General features: G+C 38.7%; 2 protein-coding genes across 3 annotated transcripts in view; one reads left to right on the top strand and one right to left on the bottom strand.

Annotated features, from left to right (window-relative positions):
• The first annotated feature begins 2,494 nt into the window (after positions 1-2,494).
• Positions 2,495-13,135, top strand: eno4 (enolase 4). Of its 2 annotated transcripts, XM_026944262.3 has the most exons (13): positions 2,495-2,761; positions 3,770-3,898; positions 4,466-4,650; positions 4,739-4,887; positions 5,291-5,460; positions 7,190-7,315; positions 7,923-7,994; positions 8,113-8,277; positions 9,700-9,825; positions 10,207-10,396; positions 11,823-11,884; positions 12,067-12,184; positions 12,988-13,135. In XM_026944262.3, exons 1-13 carry the CDS (start codon positions 2,585-2,587, stop codon positions 13,059-13,061), a joined length of 1,743 nt encoding a protein of 580 aa, XP_026800063.3. In that variant the 5' UTR covers positions 2,495-2,584; the 3' UTR covers positions 13,062-13,135. The 2 variants fall into 2 exon arrangements, with proteins under 2 accessions (XP_026800063.3, XP_026800064.3); XM_026944263.3 differs by lacking the exons at positions 11,823-11,884; positions 12,067-12,184 and having other exon boundaries at positions 12,988-13,107.
• The window catches only part of shtn1 (shootin 1), a 52,595-nt gene continuing 51,435 nt past the window's right edge, over positions 12,961-14,120 (bottom strand). The window contains exon 16 of the mRNA XM_053237678.1: positions 12,961-13,646. Within this exon, the coding sequence (XP_053093653.1) occupies positions 13,597-13,646 (50 nt within the window). The 3' untranslated portion in view covers positions 12,961-13,596. The remainder of the gene's footprint in view (positions 13,647-14,120) is intronic.

Raw genomic sequence — 14,120 nt, 5'->3', positions numbered from 1 at the left:
TTTTTTTTTCAAGATTTTTATTTTTTAAAGAAAAAAAATGTATTTGCTAAATATTACACAGCTTACACTATAATATTAAAAGCTTGGTGAGAGGTGTGTGTTTCAGCTCGCGCGCACTGGGCCTCTCCGCGTCTTCATCAGCGTCTCAGGAATTAAAACTCTTATAGCTATAAAAATATCTGCATCGCATTTCTCCTTATCCTAGTCTGACTGCAGTGAGTTTTAATTACAGTCATTTTTAAGAGTACTGTGATAAACACATGACTATGTAATTTGGAGACTAGGCCTATGACATATTCAAAAATAAATAAATTACCTATATGATAGGCTAATAAAAAAAGTCTATATTAAAGTCTATATATATAAATATATAATAGTCTATAGTCTCTCTCTCTCTCTCTCTCTCTCTCTCTCTCTCTCTCTCTCTCTCTCTCTCTCTATATATATATATATATATATATGTGTGTGTGTGTGTGTATGTATGTGTGTGTGTGTGTGTATAGACTTATATATATATATATATATATATAAATATGTGTGTGTATAGACTTATTATATATATATATATATATATATATATATATATATATATATATATATATATATATATATATATATATATATATATATATATATATATATAGAGAGAGAGAGAGAGAGAGAGACTATAGACTATTATATATATATATATATATATATAGTTTGTTTGTTTAAAAATGCTCTATCCATTCATTCACTGATTGATTCCCATGTGTTTTTCGTGATTATGGCTATTTGTCCGTCCTTCAGGTTGGGATTGTGTTTAAACTGTTTCAGACTGAACAGTACACACTCAAGGTCGCTAAATTGGCGTTTTGCGTCTGGTCTGAAATGATGTTTTTTTCCCTCCTCAAGTGAATATATTCAACAAAAAACCTTAAAAAATTTAAGAATTGGAACTTTCTCGCCGTTTCGTTTTTTTTTTTTTTTTAGCTAATGGTCTAAAGATCAGCCAACCAATTTAATTAATCAGATAACTGAGAGAGAGAGAGAGAGAGAGAGAGAGAGAGAGAGGGAGAGAGAGACTGCATTGCTGAGTGCATCCTCACCCACAGACTCACTGTGTCTACATGACCACAGCATTACAGCTGATCGCAGTGTGTCTGCAGCCGTGGAGCGACTTTTCTTTCCCAAAGTCGCGTTAAGGAAGAGAGGCGTGATGAGCACAGACAGCGGCGCGTGAGAAGCACGTGACCTGCAGTAATAAAGTCAGTAGAAGTGCTCCTCACACAAGAGTTAACGAGTTACCACTGAGGAAAATCAGTGTTCTGATAAAAAGCGACATTTTGCCGAATATTAATTCGTTTACAGGATTAATGCAAAAACAAACTGTAGCTATAATGGTGGCAGGCTTTCTGCACAGAGTGTGGGCTGTTACTATTTTATTATTATACTATTTTATTTTTGTTCTATTATTTCAGGAGTTCATTTTTCCTTTTAATTTGACTGTAAGTCTATTTTTGTCTGTAGACCATTATTATTATTATATTATTATTATTATTATTATTATTATTATTATTATCATCCGAATTTTAATAAATGTCGTTCAGTACATAATGTAGTTTTTCTTTAGAATTAAGAATTATGAATTAAGCACTGTTTATGTAATTTGCGTTTATATTATCATATTTAATGTCATTAATTTCTGATAATTCTGCGGTTCTGTGAATAATTATTTTGCATCACTTTTATATGTTATAGTTTATTAGTTTCTCTACCAGCCAACCTATTCAGCTCCATACACTGAATTTCAGCAGTGTGTAAACAGAACAGAAATGATTACAACACCTGTTTTATTCTTTACTCGGGTGTATAGTTTAAATATCCAATTTCTTAAATTTAATAATAAAAAAAAATACAAGAATGTATTTATATAAAACATGGCACTATAAAGAAACAAATGTTAGAAATAATTAAAAAAAGCAGTATATTCGATCAGAAGTAGTGGATTGTTTGTGTGTAAGAGCTAGAGAAATAGCAGAATCATCAGCTCAAGGTTTATTTGACCTGAAAATCTAACCTACATTTTACTTAAACGGCCACGCGACTAGTTTTTATTTTCAAGTATTTGAGCACATTCATTAAGATGAACTCATGGAAACCAATCAGAGAGCGATTACACCCTGCGCGTTGCCATGGAAGCAAAAAAATAATTAATTAATTAATGAAGCAGCCTAATTAGTGAATAACTCCTAAGCTGCTCGTGCCCTTACAGATGACCTTGTATGGATTAAAGATGTACGCTGAGAGTTATTTACCAGTGTATATGTGTTATTCATAAATAAAGGATAATTACTACAAACAATTTAAAAAACTTAGTTTTGCACCAAATTGTATCCGACGTCACGATACTATTTTGACTATTCAGTACTCCAGTATGCAGCGTCCTGGACCCTAAGTCTCGCGATATTACAGTAGAAAGCAGTGCTGGGACGCAGCCGAAATCTCGCGATGTTACAGCAAACGTTGCCGAGCAACCACAGTACATAAACAGCCCTTCTTACACAGAGAGGTGTGAACCGAACTTACTCGCAACAGCAGCAAAATGTCGTTTAAAGGCATTGTGAGCTGCAATAGCAGAATATCAAAGGAGGAGAAAGAGTTTTATGAGTTAAAGAACAAAGCAGCGGAGTTTTACAGAGCAAACGGCGTGCCCCAGAAGCTAGAAACTCTTTTAAATGAGATGTTTTTTGCCAAGCCGAATGATGTTTATGGATATCTGGTATGGAAGTCTGTTCGTCTTAGCTAGTTAATGAAGTCATGCTAACGATTTGAATTAGCATTAATCTGTGACATTTTGATTATAATTAAATCTAATTAAAATAATTACAGATAATTAAATTGCCTAGAGACATGTAAACATTCATGAGAAATGGCCTGATGGTTTCCTGCCAGAACCTGGCTACAGGTGGGTTCAGGTCCACATCCAGCAAATACTCAGTGTATCATCAAATTCTTTTTAATGGAATGGTTTTATCTAGTTACAGTTGCAAGAAAAAGTTTGTGAACCTAAATAATTGCGCTTTTATGTCTTAAATGAACACACTGATTGGGGAAAAAAAACTGATGTTAATATCAGGTAGATCCTCCTTTGACAGCAATAATGTAGCTCAAGCTTTTTCTGTAGCTGCTGATCAGACTTGGACTACTGTGAGGAAGAATTTTAGACCATTCCTCTATACAAATCTGTTCCAGTTCATCCATCTATCCATTTTCTATACTGCTTATCCTACACTGGGTCACGGGGGAGCCTGGAGCCTATCCCAGGGACCTCAGGGCATGAGGTGGGGGACACCCTGGAGAGGGGGCCAGCCCATCACAGGGCACAGTTACACACACAAACACACACTTTGGAAATGCCATCAACGCGTGTCTTTGGATTGGGGGAGAAAACCGAAGTAGCCAGAATAAACCCTTGAAGCACAAGGAGAAACTGTGCACACTGGGCAGAGGCGGGATTCAAGCCCCCTATCCCGGAGGTGCGAGGTGATGCTAACCACTAATCCAACGTGCTCCCTGTTCCAGTTCATCATTTCTGGCATTTCATGAAGGAACACTCTTCTTCGGGTCATGCCACAGTATTTGTGTTGGGTCATGCCATGGACTTGGCATTCCAAAACACAAACTTTCTTCCATTTGTCGATTTACTCATAAGTTCTAGGCTAAATGAGGGCTTGTTTAATGATCATTAGTTAATTTGTACGGATTTGTGCTTTTTTTTTTTTGTCAGGCAAACTACTTCTCTGGCTTCTCACACACACCTGTGATTAGTGCAGTGGTGGGCAGAGAGGTGTATGATGGCAGGGGGGAAGCAGCATTGCAGGTGGATGTTTACTGCGTCGTCAGGAATGAAGAGAAGGTAGGCTGATACTCAGAGAGATGACAGATTTTTCTGTGTAGGTGTTTTCCATGCTTTGAATAGGAATACAACAAAGCCAGTGTTTTTCTGCTTTATCACAGGGGTTCTCTAATGACAAACCCATTGACACATAGTTTCAAGCCTTCTGTATTTCAAACACACCTGGTCTAGCTCATGAAGGGCTTAGTAAAACAGTAAAAATGTTAAATTTTACAGGTCAGTGGTTCTCCAGGACTGGAGCTGGGAAGCCGCACTCTAACATATAACCTCTTTATAACCTCATGTTCTGAATCTGGTGCATTATGAATGTTGCAGTGAAAAATAACATTTGAACAAACAAGCAACCAGTGAGATAAACTGCTGTGTCACATGAGAGACTGTATACGCATGGAGAAGATCCTATGCACTGAATGAAAAATGCTACAACATTTCAGCAGCAAAACAGAGACAGATCACTCAGATAGCAATGATACCTTCCTGTTGGTGGTTGAACACACTGTTTTATATATTTTTAATCTCTGAGCTATGCCTTATAGATGGTCATTACTTGTGTGTGTTGTTGTTTAGTTAGTCAGTAATGCAGTGGTTACTGGTATGGATGGTGATGTCATGGAGAGATGGAATGAAGTTGCCAATGGTAACCATTGTCAAGCATCCGTAGGGGTGGCGCTGGAGTGGATCAGAGATCAGCTGAGCTCCATGTTGAATGGCTTTAACCCCGCCCACCAAACACACCTGGACAAATTGCTCAGGTAGACGTGCACACACACACACACACACACACACACACACACAAACGCACAAATTCAGATGATCTATAAGTGTGTATGTGTGTTGCAGTGATTTCTACATGGCCCGTTACCTTGAGGACCAAGATGGTCGTGACAGAGAAAAGAAAGGTGAGGAAGAGGAGAAGACTGAAGCAACATCTGACACCACAACACTTCATGCACCTGCTACAAGCAAAGACAAGCAGAAAGGAGAGAAAGGTAGAGTGAAAATAAGAATCTAGAAAAAAGCTCTAGTATCAGTATTGATGCTGTAGCGTTGATGCTGTTGTATTGGTTTTGATGCCCTAACATTGGTGTTGATTCTCTAGCATTGATGTGGATGCTGTAATATTGGTGTTGATGCTGTAGCATTAGTGTTGATGTTGTAGATGCTGTAGCATTATTGTTGATGCTGTATTGTTGTGGGCGCTCTCGCATTGGTCTTGATGCTCTCGCATTGGTGTTTATGCTGTTGTATTGTCTTGATGCTCCAGCACTGATGTTGATGATCTTATATTGGTCTTGATACTCTGGCTTTGATGTTGATGCTGTTTTATTTTGTTGTTGATGTTCTAGTATTAGTATTGATGTTGTGTCTTTTATTGGGCTGTTGCATTTCCAGGTAAGAAAGGCAGCGCCTCAGAGAAGCCGCTGCCTCCTCCTGAGGAGCCGGAGCCCATGTTGCCAGGGGCGATGGTAGTAGGTGCTCTGTCGATGGCAGCAGCCAAATCTGCAGCAAGCCTCACAGCCATGCCCCTCTACAAACACATCCTCACTCTCAGAGACCCGCAGGTTAACAAACTACACACAAATACATACATATACACACACACACACACACACATACATATATATATATATACACACACTCATTCACTCACTACGGAAAATTTAGATATGCCAATCAGCTTAAAACATATGACTTTGGACTGGGGAGGAAACCACAGAACCTGGAGGAAACCCCTGAAACTCCATGCACACAGGGCAAAGGCAGGAATTGTACCCCCAAACCTCGAGGCACAAGGCAAATGTGCTAACCACACACCCACACACACATATGGATCAGCCATAAGATTACAACCACCTGCCTAATATTGTGTATGTCCCCCTTGTGTCGCCAAAACAGCTCTGACCCATCGAGGCATGGACTCAAGGTGTGCTGTGGTATCTGGCACCAAGATGTTAGCAGCAGATCCTTTAAGTCCTGTAAGTTGTGAGGTGGGGCCTCCATGGATCAGACTTGTTTATCCAGCACGTCCCACAGATGCTTGATTGGATTGAGATCTGGGGAACTTGGGAGGCCAAGTCAACACCTTGAACCCTTTTTCATGTTTCTCAAACCATTCCTGAACAATTTTTGCAGTGTGTCAGGGCGCATTATCCTGCTGAAAAAGGCAACTACTATTAGGGAATACCGTTGCCATGAAGGGGTGTACTTGGTCTGCAGCAATGTTTAGGTAGGTGGTACATGTGAAAGTAACATCCACATGAATGCCAGGACCCAGAGTTTCCCAGCAGAACATTGTCCAGGACATCACACTGCCTCCCTCGGCTTGCCTTCTTCCCATAGTGCATGCTGGTGCCGCCTCTTCCCCAGGTGAGTGACGCACATGCACCCGGCCGTCCACATGATGTAAAAGAAAACATGATTCATCAGACCAGGCCACCTTCTTCCATTGCTCCATGGTCCAGTTCCTCCTTCTTCCAGATGTTCACATGCTCATTGTAGGTGCTTTCTGCGGTGGACAGGTGTCAGCATGGGCACTCTGAATGGTCTGCAGCTATCCAGCTCCATACGCAGCAAGCTGCGATGCAATGTGTATTCTGACACCTTTCTATCATAGCCAGCATTAACGTTTTAAGCAATTTGTGCTACATTAGCTCTTCTGTGGGAAGACCAGATGGACTAGCCTTCGCTCCCACAAGATAATCAATGTTATTCACTTCACCTCTCAGTGGTTTTAATGTTATGGCTCATTGGTGTATATACACAGAATTATTTTTTTTATGATGTATGCCTTTAAAGGTCTGCTCTGGAAGGGCAACACTAATGCAACACACACAGCTCTTCAAGCTCTTTGGAAGCATGTGCAAAAAAAAGTGGTATATTGAATGAATAACATGCAACATGTGACATCAACACCAAATCTAGAGCATCATCACCAAGGTTAGAGCAACTGCACTGATTAGAATAACACCAATGTGACAAGGAATTAGAGGGGGAACATTTTGAAAGGCAATATCACATGGCAGCTTAAAACTAGCGATTTATACCAAATCAAAGAAGAGAAGACAGAAGGGGATGGTGATTGGAAAATAAATGAAAAGCTCTAGGTGCTGGATGAGATGTGAGATTAGTTAACATAAAAAAATGCTGATTGTGTATTGCTTATCATTTTACCCCTCTCTTACTTTACACATTCCAACCTCCTTCCCATTCCCTGTCTCTCTCTTTCACTTTATTTCCACACCTCTGCTGTGATTGTTTTTTCTTCTTCTCTTTTCCACTGATCTTTCTCAGGCTCTAAGAGTGTTCATGCCCATGCCGCTGGTGTCAGTGTTAAGTTGTGGAAAAGCATCAGCTGGAAAGCTCAACCTGCTAGAGGAGGTCATGCTGCTGCCCACTGTACCACATAGAACCAGAGAGGTACACACACACACACACACACACACACACACACACACACACACACACACACACACACACACACACACACAGATGAATACTGCACACACCTCAGTTATTACAGTTGATTTTCTTAGTTCATTTTTATTTGCAAGTAAGTTTATATAACTTTTTTTAATACTTATACTTTTTTTTTTTTTTTTTTTTAGCTTTTATGTATTTAATTTTGGTTTTAGTTTTATTCATTTTCCTTCTCTTGTGCCCTTGTGTCTCACTGGTTTCAACTCAGTAGTGTGTTAAACTAAAAGCTGAAAGCACTGCACTCCAGAGAAATAAAGTGACCTATCACAGCCAATCAGATACCTCTACATCCGTTTGTGCAACAACAACAACAATATTAATAATAATAATAATAATGATGATGATGATAACAGCCGAGATTCATGGCAGTTGGTCAGCATTTTCCTTCATTTTAAATGAACCATATCTCCTTTTTTGTGTTTGACCTTTAACCCTGCCTCCACTCACATAGCCCATGAATGTTAGCAGTGTGTGTTTGTCATTGAATAACTCAAGGGATCTTTAAATGCTGTAAAGCTTACTGTGGTGTGTATTTACATGTGTTCAGATCATCGAGATGTGCCGTGATGTTCAGAGAGAGATAAGGAGGATAGCCACTACTACAGCAGGGAAGTCAGGGGTGAGTTTTCAGTTTTTAAACCTGGATCATGTAAAATACTCATAAAAAAAGCTTAGAGAAAATCAAGTGATGTATAAATGAATGGATTGTAATATCATAATTAGTCTCTTTCTCTCAGCCTGTGGTAGTGGAGGTTTCAGATGGTGGCGTGATTCAGCTTGGGCTTGAACGCTCCGAACAAGCTCTCGATCTGTTGATGGAGGCGTGCTCAAACCTGGGCCTGCCGATCGGCACAGAGCTCCGGCTGGTGATAAACTGCGCTGCTCATACGCTCATTGACTATGTAAGTGGAAGCAGGGTCAAAGGTCAACCTCAAGAGAAAAAGAGAGATATGGTTAATGAGAAATAAAACTAAAATGCAGACCAGTTGCCAAGACTCTCAACCGTTGCACAAATGTCTGCTGGTTTTCCATCATTATTACTGAGTAAAGCATTTGTGATGAATCATGCTTTAAAAGCACTGCTCCGGAAGGTCAGCTTAATTCAACTGCAACAGTAATCAAACACACCCTTCTCCTCAAGACCTTGGTTAAAATTACTGGCACCAACAACAATAGTATATAAAATACAGTGAGGGATATTTTGCGCTTAAACATCTGGAAAAGACGTATTGCTTTAACACAATAGCTTTCCAAACATTCTCAACTCTGACGTTGTTGTTTCTATTGTAAGGTCTTAAACAGGGACTTGTGTGCTGGATGCTCTATATAGTAAGACGCCCTTCCTGATGCAACTCTCCCATTTTATCCAGACTTGAGAGTACACTCCCAGTGGCTAGGTTGCTTCCCTGCCTTGGAATCAAACCCGGGCCGTGGTAGCAAGAGTGCAGGAGCCTTAGCCACTAGACCACCAGGGACCCACATGCTAAATAATCTAAGTGTAATAATAAACAGATCTTTAAAAAAACATGCTGTTGAGACATTTAATTGTTGACACGGTGAAGTTTTCATTTATAGAAGGAATTTATGGACAGAGTCGCCAAATTGTAACGGTCAGCAAGTTTTCCGCCACAGGAAAGTCGTGTTTTTTCATCTTATTACACAAGTGATAACAGGAACTAATTTGTCTTGTGGGTGTTCCACAACATTAAATGTAACTATAAACTAATAAAAAGTATGATGTATGGTTCTCAAATGGTTCTCACAAATTTCTGTGGTATAAGAGGAATAAAACACTACGGGACATCCTGTTATTGGAAAATAAACAACCTCTGGGTGGTACCTGTAACACTGCTTCGCATTGGGCTGCATCACAACACCCTGTCCTTTATTATTTTCCTATAACAGTACAACCTGCAAAGTATGTTATTCCTTGCTTAAAATGTTATTTAATATGTTAGAAGTTTTTTAAATTCCATTTTTGCCTAAACTAAACACAGGTTAGAACTGTTTCAGTGGAATGAGAGAATCCAGACTGGTCTGCATTTTTGGAAGTCAGTCATGTAGATTTGTTGCTTTATATCATCGCAACTAATTTGCATCAAATTATCAAATTACAGAAAAAAAAGGTCACCTATCACTTCGTCACTTTCCGGTACGAATGGTCATACTTCTGGACGCTACTGTATTCTCTACAATCATACGACTGGGTCCCTGATTAGCTTAATAGAAACTCAAAGCATAGTGTGTAAGTGAATTTATACTAAAGAACTTTATTTAAATTGAGTCTGTTTGTTGAAATTAGTTGTCTTTTTTGTGTACCATAGTCCAGAGGAAAGTATGAGGTGATGGCAGGGACTCTGAAGTCTCCGGATGAGCTGGTGGACATGTTTGCGGGTTTGATCAGTAAATATCCAGTTATTGTGGCCCTTATCGACCCCTTCAGGAAAGAGGTAAGAGAGCAGCTCCACATTCACTCTCAGAATACTCTATACACATAGATAGTTTGTATCTGGTTTCTCAAATGCTTTGTCACAAGGATATCACCATAAGCTACTAGTAGGAATGGAGGTAATACAGTCTTATCCAATTTGGCAACCCAAGATTAGAAACTGACCGCCCTTGTTGTACTGTACAGAAAAAAATCAGGTAACCTTGGCTGCTGGTCTTACAGAGAGCTTTTCTCTATGGAAAATTAAATATGAAAGCCCGTGGTTTCAGTCCGACTGATGACTGTTAACAAAATCTGGCAACCTAGAGTTAATGTGTCACTATAATTTATAAGTCTCTTGCTAAATAAAATCTGGCAACCCTTCTCTTCTCTCTATGTACAGGATGAGGAACAGTGGCAGAAGCTGAGCTCACTTATTGGCCAGTCTTGCCTAATTGCAGATGCAGCATACAGGCCCTGCCCTCGCTGGAAGGAGGCCAAGCCCCTCCCCCCAGGGGTCACATGGATCACTCTTAGGCACAGAAGCGAGATGACCCTCACTGACCTCCTCCATGCTGTCACTGAGCGAACAGGTAGTCGTCAGAGCCTGCTCTCATTTTATTTAAATCATAGCACTTTGCATTCTCCATGCAGCTGCACAAGTAGTTTTTTTTTTATTTATTTTTTAATTATTATTATATTTTTTTTAATTTTCCCAACTTTTCCCTGATCATGTAGATGCCTGGCTAGCTCGTTTGGTAGAGCATGGTACACTTGATCTCACGATTGTGGGTTTGAGCCCCACGCTGGGTGCTAACCCCAGCCACGGAGGTGCACAGGCTAGTTTATTAACACAAACATGTGGCAGTGCACGGTGCATTTATATAGTGACTGCCTGTTCAGGGTCGCAGAGGTTACTAATATTTTCTTTACATTTTGAGAAATACACTAAATTCATTAGAAAATATCACAAGCAGATACAAACAAAAATAATAACTGGTATAGGTATTGTATTGAAAAGGAAATAAAATGGGATCTAGGCATCTGTACTGTGAAAGAATACATGTCAGATGAAACACATCAAAAGGGGAAAAAAATTCAGATTTGACTGCTTGTTTAAATGTGAAGAGAGACTGAAAGCTACACACACACACACACACACACACACACTGATGTACACACACATACATACTCAACAGTAGCTGTTAAACAGCCCACACTTACTGAGCTAAACACACATGACTTGCATATCCACAGGATGAATAACTCTCATGGCCATGATACTGGGAGAGAGACAGTGAGAGAAAGACACTGAAAGAAAGAGAAGACATTTTAATAGACATTAGCTCACTGAAAAGCTTATCAAGGACATCAGAGAGGGAGAGAGAGGGAGAGAGAGAGAGAGAGAGAGAATTATCTTAAAGGAAACATACATGTATGTATGGTACCTCAATGAGGCAGAAACACACCAGAAACACACCTGACTAAATATCCTAAAACTCACCATGAAAATCTAATCAAGTTATGAACTAGCAGTAAACTTTGACTGAAAATTTGATAATGATTATGGTTATTAGCAAAACCATTAAAACAGAATTTTGCAATAAAATGCAACACAATTATGAATAATTGTACTTCAGTAGAAATTAAAGTGGGCTGGGCTAATATTGGTTACTTATTAGTGGCCTAATCTTCTAATGAGTAATTAATTGCATCATTATATGACAATGATGCAATTAATTACTCATTAGAAGATTAGGCCACGCCCAATGAGGCAGTTCCTAGAAGCATCACAAATTAAGATCATCGGGATGTTCAATGCGATGCTCGCTCTGCCATTTAAAGATGATCTTTGTGCTGCAAAGCTTTTGGGAAGCTTTTTTTTCATTCAAACTTTACTTTGCATTTTACATAACACTTTGGTATCAATAATATGACACTCAGGTTTGGTTTTATACAAACATTTAAAATATTTTACACTATTTTCTTTGGATATATACTATTTGTGTGTGTTTGCAGAAGGGGAGACCATTCTAGCAGTGAACAGTGAGGAGATTGGTGATGACTCCATGATAGATGTGGTGTGACATTATTTCATGTATTTACATAAAAATTGATGTGTGCTTTTTGTACAGAGAATACATTACATTAATACATTCAGGGTTTAAGCAGTATTTGCACTGCTTATACGTAACTTTACAACTATACAGTGTTTGTGTGTGTGTGTGTGTGTGTGTGTGTGTGTGTGTGTGTGTGTGTGTAGGCTGTAGGCCTGGGTGTATCATTCATTAAGCTGGGTGGGCTGACAGGAGGGGGGAGGATGAACAAGTACAATCGTTTGCACAGGATAGAGCAGGAGCTGGAGGAACAGGGCATTCTGGGTAAGAAAACATCACACACATACATACACACACATACGCAGTTAGTAAATTAACACATGGAAATATACACTATCACTGACACCCTTTTGAATGAGCAGTGCATTGTGGGTACAGATGTAGTACTTATTCTCCATACTAATGCTCATACAAACATAATTAAGCCCTCATATATTTACACCTCATTATGTGCTCTCTCTCTCTCTCTCTCTCTCTCTCACACACACACACACACACACACACACACCATTAAACATGTTTCCTAATGCACAGTGTTAAACAAAACTGTGGATTTAAGCAAAATCTATTTCTCAGGCATCTACCCACAACACAGAACTGTCATAGGCAATGATTATGCTCAATATTTAGGAAATTTTGTTCAAAAAAGTTAAAAAAAAGTTTTAAAAAGTAAAAAAAAAAAAAAAAAAAGCAACAAACCTCCCATTCAACTGCCAATAAAAAAAAGTTTCTTCCTCAGACTTTACTTGTTCTTCATGACTTTTATATTACTTTTGCAATATATTTTTTTAAGTTCCCAAAACCACTTCTTCTCAGTTCTATTATTTTCATGGCAGCCATGTGAATAAGTTGAGCTGAATGAGTTGTTTTGGCAACAAAATGACGCCTTCCCCACAAGCCCCTAACGTCACCGGTACTTGGATCCTGGCCAGAAAAACAAGACCGAAGCACTGTGCCATCTTTCATTTTCTCCTCTAGTCTTTGGCCAGAATGAAGGGAAGAGGAGATACATGAGTGAATTAAATGATGGAGTACTGAAGGGATGTGTTTGTGTTTTTATTTTGCAGGTATGCGAGAGGTGAAGCTGCTGTGTGAAAGCAATCCTGAGGAGGAGTTAACACAGACGGAACAGGCAACCTGATAACACACACCACATTCCAACTTCATCAACACACTGTAACAAAAGAGTTTTTCTTGGATTTCTTGTGTACTGCATTTATAATTAGCTGGTTTGATATATAATTTGAAATAAAAAGTTTGTATTAAAATACATTGTAATTTACATTGTAAACACGTAATAATACATTTATAAAAATGGCTCAAAAACCTAATTTGCTAATTCTGTAATTTCAGCATCACATACATGACATATAGGGTGCTTCTATTTAACATTTACATGTAAGTTATTTACAGTAATATTACCAGCTATATACTGACCCCACTGTATCCATGATGTTAAACATGCATTTTTAAGCTTCTTTTGTAATCTAAGACTTTCTTAGTTAGAAAAATATCCTTCTTAATTTAAACACACGTATAAGCTGAAGTGACACATGGTATCTGTGAGAAAAGCTTTGATTAACAGTGAGTTATCTTTAATGCTAAATAAAATGTACTTATCGTCCTTTCACGACTATCTGAGTAGTTGAGCACAGTGTAGCTTTGTGTGCGTTTTATTATTCCATCTGTTTCATTGGTCCGTCAGTCGTCTCTGTTCCAAAAATTCCTACAAGATGGAAAAAAAAAACAGACAGAGGGAGAGAACCATATTATAATCAACTCAATGACATTTTCATTTCATTCGTGGGACTAATTTAGTTCAAGATATTTCTCAGCCAAATCTCAGTGAAGGACAGTTGATGAAATCTGTGTATAATGTGTGAATAAATGGTCTTAGGAAGAATAAACGTCTTTGGATGAGACACACATGAGAAAAAGTCTTTTAAAAGCTGTTCTTATGGACTCTTATTCAACATTTTGAGCACTACAATAAAACATAATTCTTGTTATTTATACGTTTGTGAAGGTTTCGTAGCGTCCGTGTGCCATCAGGCTGAAACTGAGTGCAGCCTTTACAGAACTTAATGTAATATCTAAATATTTAATATCAAAACTAAATGTCTTTGGCTGAGTATGTTTTTGCACAGATGTTTATTGACATCCCAACAACTGCCCTTAGACATCCATTATTACTGAGTTT

The sequence above is a fragment of the Pangasianodon hypophthalmus genome, chromosome 10 (genome assembly GCF_027358585.1).
Source record: "Pangasianodon hypophthalmus isolate fPanHyp1 chromosome 10, fPanHyp1.pri, whole genome shotgun sequence".
Classification (NCBI taxonomy): domain Eukaryota; kingdom Metazoa; phylum Chordata; class Actinopteri; order Siluriformes; family Pangasiidae; genus Pangasianodon; species Pangasianodon hypophthalmus.
Note: the sequence above shows the minus strand (reverse complement) of the source record. Positions and strands in the feature narration are given on the sequence as shown.